This window comes from Mycteria americana, chromosome 6, assembly GCF_035582795.1.
Source record: "Mycteria americana isolate JAX WOST 10 ecotype Jacksonville Zoo and Gardens chromosome 6, USCA_MyAme_1.0, whole genome shotgun sequence".
Classification (NCBI taxonomy): Eukaryota; Metazoa; Chordata; class Aves; order Ciconiiformes; family Ciconiidae; genus Mycteria; species Mycteria americana.
Genome location: NC_134370.1, coordinates 63,971,705 through 63,994,264, shown reverse-complemented (window position 1 = coordinate 63,994,264; position 22,560 = coordinate 63,971,705). Strand labels below are relative to the sequence as shown.

The following is a 22,560-nucleotide window of genomic DNA, read 5'->3' as shown; positions in this document are numbered from 1 at the left end:
TACAGAATTACCCAGGTGAGCTCTTTATTCCTATTTTTCCATTTTTATTCAGCAAAACAGTCATGCATTTAGAGAATACATAAAACGTGATTAATTAGCTTAAGATGTTTAACTAAAGAACAATACAGAAGAGATTAAATTTGAGCTAAATGTAGCTTCTTGCAGTTGGTGAGCCTGTTTTATAGCACTGTATATCTGTATCCATTCCTGGCAGCAATCACAAAACAGGAAACAGAGAAGTTGAAAGTCTCAGAATTGTGCATTCGTAATTAGATGAGACATTTCCTTCTAATGTGAAACAGAAGTAACAAAGCAAAACAAGAACAATCTCCTTTGTGCTGCACACAGATTACATCATTATTCATATGAATTCCTTGCACATTATTCCTTTTGTGTCCTACACTAATCAAGCATTTTCCCTTTTCAAAAAGCCTCCGGACAGTTTCATAAAGGGTTAAAGCTTTAAAAAGAAGAAAAAAACCCCAAACCATCCTTGTTAAAGAATCCAGCAGTGCAAATGAAACCGAAAGACTCAGTACATACACGATGGCTGCAACAGCTAAAAAATAACCCGTCAGCCTGGATGAAAAGTTGAAACCCATAGTTAGAGGCATTTTAATAAATGTCTTTAGCATTTCCACTCAGCTCAAAGAAAAATCAGTTGCAAAATGCACGTTGAAAGCAAGAGCGAGTTTTAGTGATTTACGGATGCTGAAAGCCATAATGCTATAAAAAAAGGCCAGATGTTCCAGAAATACTACAATATTCTGCAATTCCTTTTGAAGTTTATAAAAAAAAAAAAAGGCAAAAAGCCACACCAAAAATAACCCTGCTCCTTTTCAAGTCACTTGCTTCCCAAAATAGCCTGCACTGTTAAAAAAAAAAATAATAAAATAAAATAAAAGCCCGCGCCCGCCAGATGAGAGGAAGCGAGGGAAGGCAGCGGCAGCCACGCGCTCCATGGCCACGCTCCCAGTCCAGCCCAGTCCAGCCCAGTACACGAGCCCAGGGCTGGCGTGCACGGGCAGGCGTGGGAGAGGCCATGCGGCACGCGCAGCCATCACGCGCAGGCACGGCTCTGCCTCCGCTCGAGCCGCCGTCCTCCGCCTGTTACCAAGCGAGCGCAGCCAATCCCCGTCCCCAGCGAGCACAAGATGGCCTTTGAACTCCCCACCAGCAACTTCCTGCTGTTTTTAGAGTACACACAGTGCAATGCAGTATGTCTGTCAGCTATGCGGCACAAAGGAACAGCCATTTTGTGACTGAACTGGACCCGCACCAAAATGCCAGGCGGTGCAGCCTTCCCCTCTCCTTTCACGGGAAATCGGGGCTTCCCGAGCGCTACCGAAACAAGAAAGGGATGTCCTCCGCTTTCATCAGCAGCCAGGGAGGACAATTTTTGTTTAACATCTTCGTTTCCCTCCTCCCCCCCCCCCGCAATCCTCTTTCATATGTAACTACATCTTCATAAAATGGCTGCCACGTAAAACGAGGGTGTTCTGCTCTGCAAAGGCTGCAGCACACGCTGCAGAGCACTCTACCTCTGTAAGGTGGCCGCTGAGCAAAAAAAACGCCATTTCAGACCCCAGACTTTCAGCTCTCTGAATAGAAAACTGGCTGAGATCTAGCCAACCACAACCTTTTTTCCCCCCCTCCCCAAAAAATGATGTTTTAGTGCTAGAGAAGCCAAGAGCTGGATACAGATGCAAGGGTCTGTTCAGCCCTACAGCCTCTGCAGCAGAAACCATTCCCACACCGGGATATTTAGGAGGTGCAAGAGCAACTGCAACATATGCAGGCCAGGGGAAACTAGAGGAACAACGTATCCACCGCTTGTTACTTGCTATCCCCTACAAAAGTCACTCCTGGACTTCAGGGGGACCCCAGTCTGCCTCTCACCTCTGAAGTTCACATTAGGGTTGCACCATGGATGTACCCTCTCACACCACCTGCCTTTCAGAAATGCAGCATAGAAGATGCTAGAAAACACACCAGGATTTTGTTCAATTATTTAATGCAAGTCCCAGATACACAGGTGGTGGTTACTAGTAACTGCAGCATCCCAACTTTTATCCTAGGTGGAGAAAGTTGCATGAAATCAATCAGCTTCAAGTTTGGAAAGATTTACTGTCAATATACAAAGGCCAGGTGTTGCTGTTCATCTAGAAAGCACTGAGTACACCTCGCAGCTTACAAACTGTAAAGAGTTAACACCATTTCCCTTCCCAAGAATAATCACCTGTTTTGGGACAATTCTCAGTATTTTTGTTTACTCAGCATATACCTTTTGCACTTTCTTAGAACTGGAAAGGTAGGAGTCAATTCCAAACGTATTCCCCAGTTAGGACACTAAGGTGGTGTACAGGAATTGTATTTTCTTCTGCTTTAACACCTTTCTCTAGTCCTGCATTTTTGCTTCTCCAGCCCAGGTGAAAGGCACTGGCCATATCTACCTTTTCCATCCGTCTCCATCACCCAGGCCTCCCACCAGGGTTTATGTAACAGGACTTCACGTATTTCCACGGATGCCGAGCTGGTCTCACAACTGGGGAGAAAGCTGGCCAGCAGCACGTGAAGTGCAGACATCAGTGCATTTCTGGGCTACGGTAAAGCAAAGTGGTGGCTTTACTTCCTAGAAATCATTTCCCCTACAACTTCAAGTCAACCTCAGGAAGTAAAGCCCATTTTACGACATACAGCTGACTCACAGCTCAGAAATAAGCTCGACAGGGCTCACTTACAAATATCCTGTGCTCAATCGTTCCCACACTTCAGGTGAGTGGATGTTACCCACAGCAAGTTTATTCTGAGAAAAAATTGTGAAGGGATAGAAGGGTAACCTCACACAACAGGTGTTACATGTAAATTGATCAATTACGGTAAATAATGTTTCAATGAAAACACCAAAAGCACACATGAGACGCTATGCAAATATAATACCCCTAAGGACAAAAAACCCAAAGGTCTTCTTTCTGTGGAACTACTGCTAGATGTCTCCAATTTCATCTCCTGTTTAGCATAATACTTCTAACACCAATAAAATACCTTAATTTAGATTTCCTGAACAAATTATACCTATTATTGCTCTTGCTGATAAGATGCATTTTAAAAAAAGCATAAAGACTTAAATAAGCTGAATCATAAGTAATTTTTTTAAAAATTGACTTTTTAGGCAATATTTTGTTTGCAGTATTTACAGTAATATAAAGATAGCACGGTTTGAAAGTCTGATGTGTTTTTTAAACTGCATTATTATAAAAGCTCTGTAGAAGTGCTATATGTAATGCTTCAACAATCCCTGAGGCTAATTTAGTTAATAATAATTTCAAATTAAATAAACTTACCCATATCCATTTTAGGATTTAAAATTTAACTGCAATTTTAATACATCCAGAATACCATCCAAGTTTATGCTAGAAGGTTACAGTAATTTGATAATATATAATCCCATAGTATTTCAAGTTTGTGTGTTTAAGGAAGGTTAAATACTGGACATCAAAAATACTATACAAACACCTGCAAACATCACATAGAGCACATGTGATACAACAGACAGTTCAGAATTCTTTTTTATTAATGTTGCTTAAAAATTACTGAAGACAACACCAGATAAAAATAAACAGGCCACAATTCAATTAAAATTAACAAAATGCAAAACTCAAGTGTATTTACAAACTAGAAAACAAAAACGCACATAGTTTCATTTCCAATTTTCGAAAAAGCCGACCCTTTAAATACAAAATGAGCAATTCAGTAATTATACTTCTGCATTCCTAGCAAACAAACATTTCCAGTATTTCATGCTTTTCCCACATCAAGGTTAAGTTTATAAAAATCTGTAAAGAATCTCATTACTCAACAACAGTAAATAAAACACTCTGAGCAAAAATACATTAAACAAACAAGCAAAGCATTTGGAGCCTCTTGTTAACAGTGCCAGTGTATATTTTATGATACGAAATGCTATCACCAGCAGGAGAAAGTCTGGTTAAATTGTATAAAAATATTCTAAAATACCTAAACAGTATCAAAGTTCTACAAGCTCAAATAAAATTTGAAGTAAGGGGTATCAGACAAACAGGCACTTTCCAGTTTATATTTTAAAATGAGCTTTTTTTCATTCATGTAACTTTTTCTTGTGTCTATTTACTATAATTTACTACTACACCAGGCTTCTGTAGGGCCCTCAGTTAAAGTTTAGACTTCTGAGATTCTTCAAAGAAAAATTTGCCTTGTATGTAAAATGGTGCAATGCAGCAATGGCTAAACCGACAAGGTCATTTTTCACAGCACAAAAAACCTAAAAACTGAAATTCAAAAGCTGGAAAAACATAATACAGAGGAAAGGGCTCCCCTGAATAAAGGTACAGTACCTTTTGACTATGACATGGGCCCTTAAGTCACAACACAACTTTCAGAAATTGCTACCAAAAAAAATTAGGGTGTGGCATGCTAACAATCTCAAGGTCATTCCTTAAAAAGGAAGCAAAATCAGTAAAATGTTTTGTATTAAGCACTGACAGTAACCCAAGGCTGTCAAAGTAAACAGGGTATTCACAGGTTTTACAAAAAAAAAAAAAAAAAGAAAGTTGATAGATCATACCTCGATGCATTGCTGTGGACTGAACCCTCCTCTCCTTGGTTTTTGTCCTTATTTCTCATCATCTTTTTATTCTTAAATATTAAGAGGGGGTCAGGGGTGTCTGTTTGCTTTGAAGTCCTGTGCCCAGGTATTTACTGTCAAAAGTTGAAAGAAAGGTAAGGTCCCAGTTCGTTTCACTGGCTTTCATTATCAGGAACAAAGTCCTGACGCTGCAATGATATTGTTATAACAATACACAACACTGATCAACACGGCAAAACGGAGATTTAAAACAAATAATCGTTTTTAGAAGAAAAATCCGAGAATAAACACAGTAGAGGAGCATCCTGCAAACTTTCCCAAAGTAACACTGGATGCAAATAATCTCTGTATCTTATTGCGTCATCCCAATACAGCTTAAATCGGTCGAAAATCAAAGTACTCAAAACGGCAGAAATCTAAAAATTATTATTATTAATTGCTCACCTACCTGATCCATGCACCGCCGCCAGGACCAAGTCGATATTAGTTTCGGGTAGTGGAAAAACATTAGATCCAAAATATTTAGAGTTATAATGATAAAATACGAATTTCAGAGAATGAAAAAAAATATATATTCTAATCCCAAAAATATGTTGCCGATAAAGCAAAAGAAGCGATAATTAGTACAAAAATGTCCGAGGGAAAAAGCTCATTAGGAGAGCGCACAAAAATGGAGGTACGCCATGGCTTCTAAGCTGGAAAAACAACGACCTGGGCTCTCTCCACGGCTTCTTCTTTCCAGCAAGGCACGAAAAGGGAGCCCTCAAAAGCTGCTTTTCTGCCCGAAAAAGGTCCGCTCGGCCCCCAATTAGTGCCTAGGAGAGGCAAGGGGCTGTGGGGGCCCCCTGAGGCTGCCCGAAAGTTAGGGAAAGTTGCGTAAAGTGTTGGGGAAGGCACGGAGCTGAGCGCGCTCTCTCTAAGGCACAGCCGCCATCTAGAGCTCCTTCCCAGCTCTGAGCTCTGCCTTTGATTGACACTCTCTACATTTACCCCACAACTCAGGTGATGTACCATAGACCCACCCCTTCATTTCTACCAAAAAAAGAGATAGCCTCCACCTAAAGGGTGCCTGCTACCCCCACAGCCCTGGCTTCTTCCAACTACCCCAGCTGAAGGGGCACCTTAACCCCATGTGGCTCAGGCACCCTTTTGAAACCAGAAAGAAATGGAATTTGTGCCTTTTGTTTTAAAGATTTGCTAAATATTTCAGTGCCTGGGCTAAAATTACTTCCTCCCTGGACAGGAAGTGGTGCTGTTACAAGCCATTTTGAAAGAATGGAAGTGGAGCTAACAGCCATGCAGCCAGCAACAACCCACCTTGGGGCTCACCCCACCCAAGGGGTAGCTTTTTTTCAATTCAGTGGCAGTATCCCCAGACAATAGGTCCTCCATTCGTCACCCAACACTTGCACTTAAAGCTTGGGACAAGACCATCAGGCGCTCCTAAGCGAGCCCACCATTGCCAACAACCCCCTCCAGCTCGACAGCGCCTCCCTAGTGGTTTTCCCCAACAACAAAAATCCAACAGCTACACAATTTTCATCAGTTAGGCGAAGGCACTACTGTAAAATAAGCCTGACATCATTAAAAGGGTTATTTCGAATTCACATTCTTAACCCATTAATGTTCGTTAACAGATTTTAACACGACAAATGAACTTTAAAGCCATATAATAGCCGAGCTGTAGAACTGGAAATCAAGCAACATCTCAAATACAACATCCTAGTACTGAGAGGATGCGTCACAGAGGAAATGGAGGAGATCCAAGCATCCCCTAACCGCTTGTATTCTGACTACCAGTTGTCTTCCCACATTCAACAGACTCCTTAAAGTGCAAGGGCATCGTGCACATTCATAAGCATCACAACAAGACAGTGAAATCAGACACTGGGGGACTGCTGGGGGAAAGAGGGTAACGGGCTAGTTTGGGCTTCTGTGGGGACATCCATGGCACAGCATCCCAACAGCCTGAAAACATTGGCTTCTACCAGTAGAACCAAGATAGTCCCCATCAACTCCTCCACATGCTTGCCATCCACATCCTCCAACAACCCATCATCTTTCCACATCAAGAGGTTTAAGTAGGTACACTCTGTTGCCACAGTCCATTTTAAAGAATTTCAGTTTACCAATTATTTACAGAAGACCCCTTGCACCTAAACTACAAGAACTAAACACCACAACGCAAGACCATTCCAAGCAATTTTGGGCAACGCTAAGGAAATCCACTCATCTGAATGGGGATCCCTTTAGGTTGGTCCCAGTATCCAACTCCACCATATAAATCATGGCAAAACCAAACTTGAGCAAGCGTGCATCATCAAAACAGCTGGATTAAACAGGTATGAACAATTCATCATGGTAAAAATGGACACTTACAAAGAAGTCCAAGCAAGCCAAATGGTTAAACACACACAATGGGGTTTTGTTTGGTTTTGTTTGTTTTTAAAAGAAAACACCTAGGTTATCTGAGGACCAGGTTTGTCATCTTGGCCCTCCAGCATAAAACAAAGACAACTATGAATTTCAGGTGAAACATACAGAGGAAGGCAGCTACAGTTTAACTATTTGATCCACAAGAAACTTGAAAGGAAATTGTTTTTTGAACATTAAAATCATTTTAAAATTCATTTTAAAATGTAAGTAAAGGTTAACGTGTCATCTATATCATAGATATGTATGCAATATCAAAAATAACTCAATTTTTTCTCATCAAATACATGGTACAGTATCACACAGCTAAGTCTACATTAAATAGCAGTGAAGCAGATTGGACACTTGTACAGAACAATTTTAAGACAGAATAGACTCTTTAGGAAGTATGTTGTCCAGGAAATCTGTTGAAAAGTTTCTGTACCCATACACAACTGAAGAAGCATACCTAAAAAAGTTACACAAAACATTCAAATACTCCTTTATTGTCATATTTGCCCAGCCTTCAATTGATATCAATTCCATCTTAAAATAACTTCAGAAAGTTCAGCAGAAGTACCCTGACAACAGGCCAAGTACTGAAAAACCCCTAACATTAAGCACCTGAATGAACAAACCAGCGAATAAAAATTCATTGGAAGTCATGGCAAAGTGAAGATAATTTGCAAATGAAAACCACATTTTTAAATCAAGTATAGCACAAAATTTTACCTTGCCTTTAGTGCTTAGCAGCTAAAGTATTTCTCACTTTAATACAACCAAAACCGTAACCCACTTCAATATCAACACAATAAAAAAAAAATATTCAGCCAGAAAGGACAAACACAAAGTGTGAAAGAAACCAAAACCTTTTATTAAGTCACTTAAAAAAACATTACATTTTCTCCAAAGGGGTAGCAACAGATCTCTTACCAAATGAATTTGCCTGTTGTGCATACACAACCCGAGAGTAAAATTTTGCCACCCAGTCCTCAAACAGATCCGTCATTGGACAGCCACTGATACAGTCCCCTGATTAATTCAAGTGCAAAGTCCATTCTGATAGGATGATCACAACCCAGATCTTCTCTGGTTTAATAACACGAGAGTCCACGTTTTAACATCCTTTTCTTGGACAGACATATCACAGCACTCATGCATTAGTCCATTTCCTCAACCTCTCAATCAACAGTGGAACTGCCATCTTGGTGTCTCATTCGCAGACTCCTTTTGACACTCTTCATCTGATTGGATTCTTTATGGAAAATTAAAAGAAAAATGCTGTTGGAATACAGATTATATCTTTAGACTAAGACATTCAACTACTGTACCTTGAAGATGGTTTAAACATATAACTGATGCTTCATTTCATATTACACATTCCGGAACATCTACTTTTATCATGAACAAACAATGTCAAATCATCAGTTCAAGAGTCAAAAAAATAAACTTTAACCAAAACTATAAAGAAGTAGGGGAGGAACGATTCAAGTTCAAGAACCCTTTCAGGCTCCATAAATTCCATTTGAAACGTCTCCATAGTGTTAAAACACTAGAGAAATCAATAGTGGGAAATCTGAAATATTTGCTCTGGCAACCATCTTTATTGGACTGACCCATCTACTAAAGCTGACACTGCTTAGTGGAAAACCAAGTTTATTATAATAAGCCAAAATTTTTTAACTACTGTCCATGCTCCTTTCTTCAAAGACAGAGATCCATCAAAACCAATGTAATAGGCATGAAAACTGGTTTCCTATATACAGATGGTGACTGGAGACAAGACATTCTACCATCTTAACCCAGTTTTCCAGCTCATGAAAGACATACAGTGCAACAGCAAACGCACACTTATAAACAAACGGAATGACTGGTTTAGTTACTGGTGGGAAAGGACGTGTCAGAAGTCAGATGAAAATGGTAACAAGTTACACTAGTTGCCTTTAGCAAGGCCACCATACTACTCCTGGTCCATATTCCAACATTACTCTTCATATAACAGCAACCAAGCCCACAGGTGAGTGACAAACCAAACTGATCAAATGACTTCCACATGGATAAATACAAAACAAATGTCCCCATCTTTACATTTTCTTCCAAGAAAAATAAGCTCATGTACTTAAAAAGTACTACTGCTCCTAAGGTGCAAAAATCAAGTAGAGGAAGTTACTAAGTGTTAAGAACATCATTTTAAAACCAATGCCAACTGTAGAAGAAACTGACAGAGAAAAAGGTTTTAAAATGTCATCATGACTTTGAGTGTCTGCACTCCAACGTCAATTTATTCTTTTGAACATGTATACCTTTAACCTCATTTCTGTCTGAAAGCCAGCTCCACCACTATGTTGTTCCCCTGATAATCCCGGGCAAATTCTCACAACAAGTGATGCAGAAATTACCCAGAGTCCAGCAACAATCAGTGGAGCCATCTAGTGGTCTCTGCCTCATCACTCCAGTTTCCCCATTCTCACTTCAAAATAACCAGTTATAGCACAGCAAACAGCAATGGAACCAGTGCAACAAGCCTCAGTCTGACTTTCATAACTGCCCATTTGTCCTGTTTTATATTCCTCTATAGAATTCCTTGTTTTAAATACAATGGAAAAGAAGTACAGCACATAGAAGTGGAATGCAGGATATGGTAATTCACTTTGCTTTGCATTGTGCAATGTGCGTAGTTGTAATAGTATTCAACCACAGGATCTTCACATTTTCAGAACCAGAAATTGAACATTCAAAGTTTGCAGAAATTCTTTGTTTCAAGTATTCAACTCATCCTCAGTTAAGACAGGAATTAAATATTTTGAAAGATTTTTTTTTTCCCCATACTAAACTGAATAAACAGGTTTTTGGGGTTGTTTTGGTTTTGGTTTTTTTTTTTTATTTAGTTCTTATTGGTATATTAGCTTAATTTCAAATCCATTTAGGCATTTGAAGATAAATTAAAACTTTGAATAATTTTTAATGCTAATGCCTTGACCAAGGTACCAAAAGATGAAAAGTAAACCACCACAAAGTTGTCCATTATTCTCACAATCAAATATTCAGAAGTACTAACATGAGCACAGTGGAAACACCATAAATAAGACCGTTAAAATAATTTTTATAGTTATTGTAAAATGCTTAACATAAGGAAATTTAATTACTGGCATCAGCTTTCCCCACCTCTCAAAAAATGTAATTTAGTGACATATTAGTCAACCTTGAAAGGCCTTTTTCAGTTGGGTTAGCTTTCCGTCTTAGACACTAACAAGATCTGCCAAAAGCAATTTAAGGGCAAGTTTCCCTACTAGGTTCACCTACGTTTGGTTATACCAAAAACTTTGCTAGTAAACCCACCACATTAATTTTAAACTCTTCTCTTGACCTTGTAAAATAATTAGCAGTAAACAGAACTGATGTTATATTATAATTAAGAACATGCTACAACAGCCTTTGTTCTAAGTTATTCATACATCTAAAAGATGCCACAGTAATGGCCAAAATACTAATAAAAATTCGTACACTTTTTCATGTGAAATCTACATTTGCTTTAAAAGATTTCACAGCATTTGTTTACTTATGAATTACTGAGTTTTCTTACACATTGTACTAAGAAGTTTCAATAATGTTGCAAAAATATACTCCTTCTCCACTAAGACATATGCAGTGATCCTACACTTAAGGTAGGATTGAATAGCCCGATTTTTTTGCTAGATGACATGAATATTTCATTCCTTCTGTAACATCAGTTAGGCATCATCCCATTTTTCAAGCTTTATTATCTGCTATTTACTGTATTTGTTTCCAAACACAGTATTTTGCTCATGATAAATAAGGGACCTGGGTAGTCATGTAATACTTTCAAAGTTTCTTTCAAATCACTGGTAACATATTGACACTCTGTATCAACAGACAGAAACCATTTACAACCATGCTTAAAGGTTTAAGGCAACAGTTTTGAAACATATGAGTTTACAAAGTCTTTCTCTTCATTTTTTTGTAACTCCTTATTCATTGCTCTGCCTCTTAAGAGGCCACAGCAATAAGAGACACCACCTCTTATGGCCAAAACCATGGCCTCAGCAATTTCACATCTATTGAAACCTTGTGTTTGTCAAGTATGAGGTTGAAGGCCAATAACATGTAAAACACCCATGCATCACTGCAAGTGCATAAGACACCAATACATGTACAAAGTTTTCCAGAGTGAAATCTCTCACACTACGGCTTAAACTTAAAAACCAAGGTGACATAACGCTAGTAAAGGGAATTCACTCCAACAGAGGGAGCTGAATGGACAGAATGAGGTTCTGAGCAAATCAAACCTGAAGTTCTACATTTCAAAGTTCATTAAAGCAATATTTTATTCTCAAACACACATCTCTAGTAAGTTTTACACTAGAGGAAAAAGTAGACGTGCCCTTTTTTGACATCTGAAGTCCATAATGATGTTCTGTCCAATCTTTAAAAGTAACTAAGTACTCTGGATAGTCCCTAAGTCTGCTTTTACCACTATTAGATGTTCAGTAAGCACAGCAGTAAAAGCACAACTCATGTAGGATCAGGTATTTTTAGCTAAGAAAGGCTGTTTGCCAGATTTCTCAGATTTAGAGATTAATTTCAAGTAAAATGTGATTATATTCACAGATGCATTCTTTTGTGGTTGTTATTTTTAAATAATAAATTTTATTGCATTAAGCAAAGTATGCCAACTTCAATAAAGCTCCTGGTGTTTTCAGGTATTTTCCCCCTTCTATTAAAAAAAAAAAATTAAAAATCAGTGCTTCAACTAAACATTACCTATGTTAACCAGAGAGGGTATTACTAGATCTTTCGAGATCCATACATTTGGATGTTTTTACAAATGCATTTTGATGCAACTTCTTTTGAAGACAACTGTTTCTAAGTCAATTAAGACTTTCACATTCACTCCTTCCTTTAGGTAAAGATTATAAACCAGAAAAGTATGGAGGAAATTACTCAGTGAGTAACTGAAAAGCCAAATTCCTGCTCAAGAAGCCAGATCTGACAACTGCTAATTTACAATCCAATGAGAGAAAACAGAAAAAATGCACATAGAAAGATGTAGGAAACAGATGAAGATTAATATAAAAATGGAATATGAGTCACATGTTTAGAGATTCTAGCAGGTGACTGGGGAAAAAAGGCAACAGTGGACAGCATAGGAAGAGTTTTGAGGAATAGTTGGAAGGAGTAACATCTTCTCCTAACATAGGAAGAAATATGCTGTTCCACACATACCTGCAGTGTGAAACATAGCTTAAGACTTCTGAAAGAACAAAGTAATAAAACTTACAGAACACAGTAGCAGAAGAGGTGAAACACTAATCAAATATCATCAAAACCGAGCACATGTATGCACAATAAGAACTAAATTCCTCAAAGTTCATGAATTCTACAGTTTTGCTTCAGGACTGAAAATTCAGTGATAAAATTGGTTCAAAATTAAATGTACCAAAAAGCAGCACAATAACATGGCCTAGCAAGGTTTGCACCTTACCCCTACGTACTCCTCCTTCCTTTCAAAAGAGCTCTACATTAGTCTCCACACCATGTGAGCAGATAAGAAGAGAGCATGGGACTTCAGAGTACAAACAGGGAATAGCTGCTTTTCTAGCACCTGAGGCAGCACAGATGGCAGTTTGTACAAGGTAAGCATGGCCACCGAAGGTCTCTGCTAACATACATAGCCATTGGGCAGTTAAAAATCACTAACTATCATCTGTCCACTGAAACAAAGAGAATATTTGCCTCTTGGAACAACATTTTCTGAAGTTGTCTACAGTCTAAGGAAGGCATTACTCAATCAGGTACCATGTCATACTGAAAGAACTGTCTCCAAGAAGCTGTCTCTTTTAAAGAAAAGCACATATTCCAAAGCATAGTTCTACAGGAATAGAGCTTCCCACTACAAAAAAAAAAAAAAAAAAAAAGAGTTAATTCATGTACACGAAATGCAATGGATGCCCTAATTAAAAGTGTAGAATCAAGGAGTCTGAATTTTAAGCAGACAGGAAGAGAAAAGGACTTGGGTCTTTCCAGAGACAACTCCCAAGAGAGTCACTGAATGTGCCAAAGACAGCGAAAGGTCATCAAGACCAAATTCCTTTTAGTAAAGGAAACTGGGGAAAATCCTATTCCCATATTCATCCAGTGTAGAACTGAATGAATTTTTCTGCTCAAGCCTGCCAATTTTGCATTTTGACTACATGGGGAATGATTCCTAGATGAAGTCTATCAGCTAGCAGTTTAATACAGGAAACTGTATCAGCATTACATACCATTTTCTGCAAAGCTGAAGCTTTATGAATGAAGAACAGAAACAGAACAATCATAGAAGACAGTTACTATCTGCTCAAAGACCCTCACTGATCCTGACAGAAGCATAAAAGGACAACACGAGATGCTTGTAAGACACGTTCTTCCTGCTATGATACTTTCCACACCATTTGTTATCCAGACTGTGTGCAGTACTTCTCTGTAGAGACAGACATTTGTGTACCAAACCCTTCTGAATAAGCAAATAGATCTCAACAAAATATGGAGTCAAAACACAGAAGCAGAAGACCAAAGAACTACAGTTAGATACGAAACCTGTTCTCCAGTAAGACAAGTTGAGAGTACTATCCAAGTATAGCTTTATTTTCTAAGAGCCCAGCAAGAATGCTCCTGTGGTCCTTCTAACTGAGCCTTCTGGAAATACACATGTGCACACAGACACACTTTAAGGAACTTCAGGATGTACGCAGCAAAAAACTTCAGCAACTTAAACATTATAGCCACATGTGCTCGTTGTTTTTTTTGTTTTGTTTTTTTAAAGCTAAAAAGTAAATGTTATTAGGAATAACAACTTACCAGTGCTTCAACCAAGAGCATACAGTGAGTAAATCAATTCCTCAACACATCTGTAGGGAAAATGATATATCAAACACTTGAATTAAAAGAAAATTTAAAAATAAAGACCAGACCACTATCCTAAGACTATTAAAAAAGCCCTACCCTCAAATAAAATCTTAAAAAAAAAAAAAACACCCACCCACCAAAAAAAAACATTCCCAGCAGATCACAGCATACAGTACAAAAGACATTTTTATAAAAAATTTGAAGTATCACTAGGCAACCTGTTATCAAAGAACCTGTGCAAACCACCCAAGAAATTCAGACCCATTCCTGTACAGAAATCCCTTGAGAAACAAAGGAACAACAACAACGATAAAAAATATTTTTTGAAATTTTTGAAAAAGATAAATCAGGCATCAAGAGGAAGTATGCTGAAAGTAACTGATCTGCCCTTCACATAAAAATAATTAAAATACTCATTTTACTAAGAGGTTGTATTGGCTAGATGTAGTGGAATTATTTAACAAACTAATACAGAATAAGTTACCCGTATACGGGCAAGGCCCAAATTTGAAAACTCAACTTCGAAAATGCTTATTGGCAATCCACATCAATAAACATTTCATCAAAATCACCTTAAGCAGACATAGTAAATATTAAATTTACTATGTAAATTTAATTTTTATAGTAAACACAGACATAGTAAAATTAAAATAAGACCTAAAACTCCAGAACAACTCATGAACCCTTCTTTTTTTACTGTAAATTTCAACTGCATGAAGTCATCCATTATCAGGAGCCATACAAGTTATCCACTGAACATGTACAAGCAAACTGCTTCTCTCGTGATCTCTCAGAATCTACTTAAATTGGAATATAGCCTCAAATATGTAAAAATTAATGAACCTATTCAGTGTTATTATACTATGCATAATTTTCTACAACCTTCTAAATTCTCTTCTTCAAACTGATAGCTACTCAGATGCGTAGAAAGAAAGCAAGCTGTGACAAACAGAATTGTCATTTCTTTGTTGATGTAATTTACTTGAAATCATTAATATGGAAAAAGATCCCTTTAGAAAGTGGAAATGCTAAAAAATTATAGTAGTAAACTGGCATAAACATGCAGAATATCCAAATGAACATGAAACAGAGAGGTTTAAAACACTCATTTAAAACTTGATCCAACAGCTGCTATTAAATGGAAGCACAAAACTGAAGTACTTCTAAAATGGTGGATGGGCACTTTGTATAAGAAACACAACATGGTTACTGAACTTTGATCACCCGAGAGGCATCTATCAGTCACGCAAAGCAAAAACATGAACTAGGTGAAGAGATTTACTTATGCCCTTTAGATCTCCTTCTGTCCTATATGTACCATTTCACTCAAAAAAAAAAAAGCCACTTAGAAACTACAATTTAATATATAAAGACTAGGTAAAGTTAATGATTGAAAGGTTTTTCAACTCGCAGCTCTCAGCCATTTTTAATAATTTACAGCTCAGCTAAACAAACATCATCTGCATTCAAGTTGGTTCCTGTTTTCTTTAATGCTAGAGTTAGCATCCAGTTATGGTAATTTCACAGAAACTTTAATGTGGATACTTATTATGGCTTTATATCACCACAGAAAAACAGCTTCCTCTACTGAAAAACTTACTAAGACTCAACCAGAGCGCGTTCTTCTGACCTCAGCAAAATTTTGCAAAAGGAACCTAATATTTGTCCGGGTGGTATCACTTAGTAGTAGTAAGACTTCTCTACTCTGAAGTGAATGAATGAACCAAACAATGCATTTTATAAAAACAGCACTGAGACTTCAGTAACATATTACATTTCATTCATACGATCACACAAGTGATCATTTTTCCACCATTATAAAATATACCACTGTATTTTGAGTTTTTGGATTTTAATATCCAAACCACATTCACTCCTGAACTATAGAATGCATCACAAAAGCTGAAGGTTTATGCCAAGAGCCACAAACTACAGAGCTAGTAAATAAAAGTTTCAGCTGAAAAAAATCAGCCTTTCAGATTAACACCTGTATTTCCTATTTAACATTCAATTTATTTAACATCAAACTAAAAATCATTTAATCAGACTACTCGCAGTAACTGCTGTAGCCCTTATGTGTTTAAAAAATCCATCCCCTATTTAAAAATAAACATGGATTTACTTTTTTTTAGGTAGTCTTATAGTTGTGGCATATACTTATTTTTAAATTATAGAATGAGATGTCTTATGTACAGTATGGCCTATGCCACATAAAACATGCCTTGCATCACAGGTCCACGATTCCTTCACCAAAAGATTGGCACTGCTAGCTCTAAGAAGCAGGAAAGCATATCTCCTTTCACAGCATGAGGTGAGGTCAGATGCTCTAAAGCTATTTACCTGACATCAGATTCTTTCTCAGGATAAATGAAGAAAGTATTTTGGCAAAGATGACATATATCACCACACCAATGTTTTTCCATGTAAGCTGTCAATGCTACAAATTAATTCTATAAGAATACTTAATATGGCTTTGTTATCACCACAGAGGAACAGCTTCCTCTACTGAAAGAGTTAAGACTCGACCAGAGAGCATTCTTCTGACCTCATCAATCCTCCCTAGTATGCTGTAGGGTGGTCATGAACTTAAAAACTTTCCTCAAGTCCCCAGTAGCATGCACCTAGCTTACTGAGGTCTACCTAACCTAAAGATCAAGCTGCCATTTACTAGATGAAAACATGTTGTTCTTACAAGAAAAGGCAGCTCCAAAGAGGTCACAAAAGTAACAAGGGGAATTTAAAACTGTTTTTATTATAATATCTATTCAGCACAAACAGCACCATGGTGATATAGGAAATATTTAAGACCATTAAGATCAAAGTGCTCAATTTCGTATTCATCATACAACGCTCAGGTCAGTCAAGATGACTCTGCTCTTGAGCACAGTATTTTTTTATTTTTTATTTTTTTTTAAGAGCAGCTCAATTAAAAGTTGCAGCTTTAGACATTTAAGGATTTAACATTAGGAATACAAGTCTTGAGTTTGACAAGTTCAGTACCATCATTACTATCAGACTTTTATGTGAATCAGGCTAGTCTTGCCTTTATCGTTACAGACTGTGCAATATCTGGTGATTGAAAATTCCCCATGAGATTTCAAGTATGTTCTGCTGTTCTTCTCAAGGTACCAGATCATTTCTAACACAAACTTCTAATTCTCAAACTTCACATCAGACAGTTACACAATGAAGTTCTAGAACATACCTAACAGCCTTGTTCGTTAGCTGTGTTTTGTTGCAGGACATCCACAGTGTACAGTATATGTCTAGTATCTATAAATATTATTTGAATTCTGTCTTGCATATTAGCAGTGACTTACTGCAGATGAAGGTTTATTACAACCTGAAGAGACATTTTTAAAAAGCTTATGCAAAACTGGCATATGACTTCTCTTATATGAACAGGCTGAAGCCTTCATCCAAGCCAAAGAGAACAGCTGCACACAGGTAGGGGTTCGTAACAGGTGTATTCTTAAGTTATCGTGATAATTTGCTTTTAAAAAATGACATAATTTATCAAGAGTATTTTTGAGAATCCTGATACACATGTCTTCATGAAGACGCCTTACGCTTTGAGGTCCTGAATATGTATTGAAGTACATTAGCATGGTAAGCTGTGAAAAGGAACCAGTTAAGACAGGCAAACAAGATCCCCAACTTTTAATTACACCATGGTGAAAGCATGACTCAAATGTAACATGTTACTGTCTCTAAATGCAGAACCTTAAAGTGCCAAAAAAAAAAAAAACCCAAAAAACCACATTAGCTGATTTGTTTATACTGTAAGAAGGACAGGAAGATACTTCATAACGATGGGTGCAGGTTTAGCCTTTCAGAGTAAAATTTACACTGGAAAGAGAATGTCTAAGTTTATTGTATAAAAACAATTTATTGGAAAGGAAAAGCTTATGAGTGTCACTTGCTAAATGAACCAATACCTTGAACTGAAGGAAAAGCATTTCCAAAGTTTGAGTAGACTGAATGTCCCTAGTAGAGGTGGCAATCCTCATAAGCACAGCTTTAGTTTACAATGTGTTGACATGGTCATTTCAGATTCTTAAAAGAAGTTATTTATGAGTGACCACGAAAATCTTATAAGATGTGTAAGGAGACGTTAACATTACTGTATTTACATCAACTGTTAGTACATACTAACAGTTTTCAAATGCACTAAAACTTGAAAGATAATTCAACAAAGTAAAATACTGTAGCTTAAGTGTTCAATGTTTATTTTGCTAAAAAAAAAAAAAAATTACTTCCAGGATAATTAAAAAAAAAAGACAATAAACACACACACAACACAGTATAGCATACCTGGGATGCACAGTACAGACTTTTGCTCAAGGTCTGTTACCCAACCAGCCATCTGAATCTTTGGAAGTAAGAACAGTATCCAGTAATAGCCTTTAAAGAAAAAAAAACAAAACCAGGTTTGTCTGAAAACAAAGGTACATACAGGTTTTACCTACAGTTCTAATGTTCTTGACCGATATAAACTTTTTCAAAACACGTAAGGTGTCTTACAGTTAATAAAAAAATTTTACCTACAGTACAAAAATGTAATATTCTATCCTTGCCAAACATTAGCATTCAGGTCTCCAAAAACGAGAAACAGGCCCCAAAAATCTCCTTCTGTATGAATACCTGAAGTGTAGGGTTATTACTGTCATATACAAATTCTACAATATCCCCAAGCGTCAATGCTACAAACTCATTAAGTACAAAAAACAAACAATTTTTAAAGTTCAATGCACGTTTTCACTGGTGAAATAGGACATACGGAACTTCTGTGAAAATACTGTCATTTCCCTCCAAATACAATCCATATATATGTGTATACATATGTAAAAAAACAACAATCCACTTACTAAATAGCCTTAGTAAACTAAAATTTATACAGAATTGGCAGCATAAACATCATATTATTTTAAGACAGTCTACCCATATCTGCAAAAAAGGCTTAAGAAGTCCAGATAATTTATAAAATGTGTCCCCTCCAATTTAAAAATGAGATTTCTTTTTTTCCCCCCTGTCTGCACAGTAGCAAAAAGGCAAATCCCAAGATCAAAAAAATAACAAGGAAATGAACATACTACCAAAAGTTATAACCACTCTTACCTAAGAAAATAAGGTATGAACGATTCTTCTGGAAGCCAGTCAGGAAATAAGGTATTGTTCATGGAATTCTACCTAAAAAAAAGAAAGTATGGAAATTTTCAGCATTTTGCTTTAGAAAAGCAGAACAAGTCAGACGCTTGAAATTTATTGATCTTTAGGTAATTATTAAGTTCAGAAAAACTTATGATAGCAGCAACTGTATCTTTAGAACTCAACTCTAAAAATAAAAGTACGGGTGGCTGTACATACTTGGCTGAAGAAAAACACTGGAGATGAAGAATGACTGCATGATCTATATTTTTGCATGAATAACTGCAATCTGCTCTTCTGTTTCCCATTACTTTAATTTTGAATGACTTAAAGACATTTATCTAGCCAATTTAAGATTTTTTTTTTCTTACGAGTAATTTATCACACAATACCTCTCAGTCCTTGTACTTTTTTTTCACATTAAAGTCTTTAGAAAAAGGCTATGCAAAATTAAATACAACCTCTAGTGACAGGAAAGTAATTTTAAAATGGCTTCTGTCATCAGCTTCTCTGAATTTTAAGTCATAAGTTACTTGATCTCCCCCAAAAAGGTATCTTCTTTGCCCTTCAGAATACAGTTTTAAAACCTTCAGCTTCTTTAACCTTTAATCAGATCCCAAACTATGCTCTTTAACACAAGGAACACCATATTTGCACTACCTCTAGCCAACTTTTCTCGCCTTTTGTGAAAAGGCTTAACATTTTATTTTGCATTTATTTATTAAACATATTTATCACCACTATTTCATAATCTAGAATAAGTCTGGAATCATTCTGTAAATACGTGGGTAATTAAAAAAATATTTTAATGTTACATTAAAAGATATCTAAATATAAATTAAAATTCCTACACCTTATATATACAAAAAAGCAGAACCATTAAATAAAATATGTTAAGAATTAAGAGCAATTTACTTTCAGAGACACTTAGCTGCTATTTTATTTTCAGTAGCTAAAGGAAACAAGTCAAAGCTATTTAAAAAATTATCCCCTAATATATTAAAAAAAAAAACAAAAATACAGCAGACACCCACCTAAAGCTAGAACTTTCTTTTCAGCAAAGTGTGTATGTCAGAACCTGTTCTACACTGCAGAACTGTTGCTGGGGTTATAAAACCACCATAATCCAAATCTAAAATAAAGACACCGAACACTTTGCATAAAGGTGACAGAAGTCCAATGGTTGCTGAAACTTGTATTTATATTTCCAAAAAAAAAAAAGCCAACTTTCGTTGCTGTAATGATGGATTCCTATTTGCAGAGGAAGTACCGAAAAACGTAGATTTACCTCCAACTGCAATATTTAAAACCTGCACGGAGTTTTATAATACTGTCCAAGTGTACACTAGATAAATCCAACAAATATGGCTATACACAATCTCCAATTAAAACTAAAGTTCTTAATATTTACCTCTTGCTCTACTATAGTGACTTTTTATACATTTGGAATTACAATTTTACCCTTAAATTGGCAATTGCTGAATGCGAGCCAACGCAAAGCAAACATCAGGCATTCCATTTAAACTTGTATTTTTAGAAAGTCTTGCAATAGGTGTTGTACAACTCCTAAATTATTAACCACCGAAACAACGATAAAAATGCTACGTAAACAGAAATGACTGCGAGCCCCCTGAAAAATGCATAAACTGAATACAAAACCCAAAACTGACACCCAATAAATGCTTTTTAAAAGCTTTTAATGTCACACACAGACCCATTTGTTTCCTTATCATGTAATTCATATTTAAGTAACTACCTTTTCTTCTCGTAGCGTCGTCTAAATCACAACTGTAGTATTTTGCCAACTTTAAACTGTAGACTTGGCATGACCGAGCTTTGTTTTTTTTAAGCTTGTAAGTTTTTGTATTGCCGTTTTAATTGCAAAATCATATTGCACGTAATTCTTAAGAGTTTTCTTTAAAGTTCTGCACCTGAACTGCTGTTTTTCAAGTGAAGTAAATTTCTATCTATTGTTTCAGTAAAGTACTAAGCTGTCTCATCCGCAGCCTGTTTTTTCTTACTGGTTTAGAAAGAGTTAAAAGCCAACACCCCACGAAAAAACCACCAAGTTTTATTTTTAAGAGAAAAGGACATGGCGTCTTTGTTCTTACAAACTACGAAAACATATCCCCATCTGAGCAGCAATGGGCAACAAATGCTCTTTAAACAGATACGGGCTCGGGGCTAAACATTTAACTGATGATGTAGTACAGTCTTCACCTCTCCCCCCCTCCCTTTACTGCTGCATTGGAGTTATAAGCTGGTTTGCAGATGCCCCCCTTCCATGCTGCACTGGAGGGGAACAGGTCTGCAGCCCCCCCTCTCCTCACTGCTGCATCGGGGAACCCGTCTGCAGCTGCCCCCATCCTCCGTGCTGCATTGGGGGACGGGGTGTGCGGAGCCCCCTCGCTGCTGCATGAGCGGGGGGGAGGGGGAGCGCTCTGCAGCCCGGGAGCCGACGAGTGTCACCGGGGCGGTCGCCGAGCTGGGCTCCCTCTGCGGCACCCCTTCTCCCGCCGCTCCCTCCCCAAACTGTGCGGCTCCCCCCTCACCCTAAAGGGGTCACGGAGACGAAGGGGGGTCCCCAAGGCTCCCCTCAGGGAGCGGCGAGGGGGGACAGAGAGAGGCAGGCGCCCCCTCCCCCTCCCGGCTCCAAGGACATTTTGTTTTTCCTCCCAAGGACAAAGGACAATGAGAAGCGAGGAGACTCTGGCACTTACCCGGCGAAGAGCAGCCCGTCGGCAGGCAACGGGGGCCCTGAGAACGGGGCGCTGCTCCCCTCCTCGCCCTGCCCGCGGTGAGGGACGGCCCCGCGCCCGCCCGGCGAGGGAGAGGCGCGGGCAGAGCTCCGGAGCCCGGCGCCATTGCCCTCCGCCCGTCGGCAGCCCCGCACGGCAGCCCGGCTCGCCGCCCTCCGTCGCCCCGGAACCCCCAGAGTGCCGGGCCCGACTCGGCCCCCGAGACCGGCACCCGGGGGCGCTCGCCGGGCCTCCCCGCTCCGAGCGGCGGGGAAAGCACCCGGGAGCCCGGCTGCAGCTGCGGCTGCTTCCCCGGCCATCTTGTGCCGTGTGTGTGAGAGAGTCTCTCCCGTCTCCTCTCAACTCCTTCCTCCCCTCCCCCCCGCACAACATGGCCGCCCGCTCACTACTCACTGCGGCGAGGAAGGGGCGGGCCCGCGCCCCTGCCCCCTACCTACGGCGCGCGGCGGCCCCCCCTCGCCCCGCCCCGCCCGCGGCTGCGCGCGCGCCGCGCGCCGCTCCCCATTGGCCGCGCCGCGCCCTCCCCGCCAGGCCCGAGCGCGCGCACCGCTTCCATTGGCCGCGCCGCGCCCTCCTCCGACCTCCCCACCCCAGGCCCGCGCGCACGGCGGCCGCGGCCTCCCATTGGCCGCGCTCCCCGCCGCTCCCCCGCCTCAGCGCCCGCCGCCGAGCGTTGGCGAGCGGCGCCGGCCGCTCCCCATTGGCTCCTGC

General features: G+C 38.9%; 1 protein-coding gene across 6 annotated transcripts in view; it reads right to left on the bottom strand.

Annotated features, from left to right (window-relative positions):
• Positions 1-22,228, bottom strand: part of CHD2 (chromodomain helicase DNA binding protein 2) — a 72,702-nt gene extending 50,474 nt beyond the window's left edge. For 2 of the 6 annotated variants that reach the window (XM_075506261.1, XM_075506266.1), the window contains exons 1-2: positions 5,073-5,800; positions 4,604-4,737 (exon numbers count right to left, since the gene is read on the bottom strand). In XM_075506261.1, the coding sequence (XP_075362376.1) occupies positions 4,604-4,665 (62 nt within the window). In that variant the 5' untranslated portion in view covers positions 4,666-4,737; positions 5,073-5,800. Of the gene's footprint in view, positions 1-4,603; positions 4,738-5,068; positions 5,801-13,894; positions 13,945-18,256; positions 18,347-19,060; positions 19,133-21,810 lie in introns of those variants that run through there. The other 4 variants (XM_075506263.1, XM_075506262.1, XM_075506265.1 and 1 more) reach the window with 4 other exon arrangements.
• Positions 22,229-22,560: the final 332 nt, after the last annotated feature.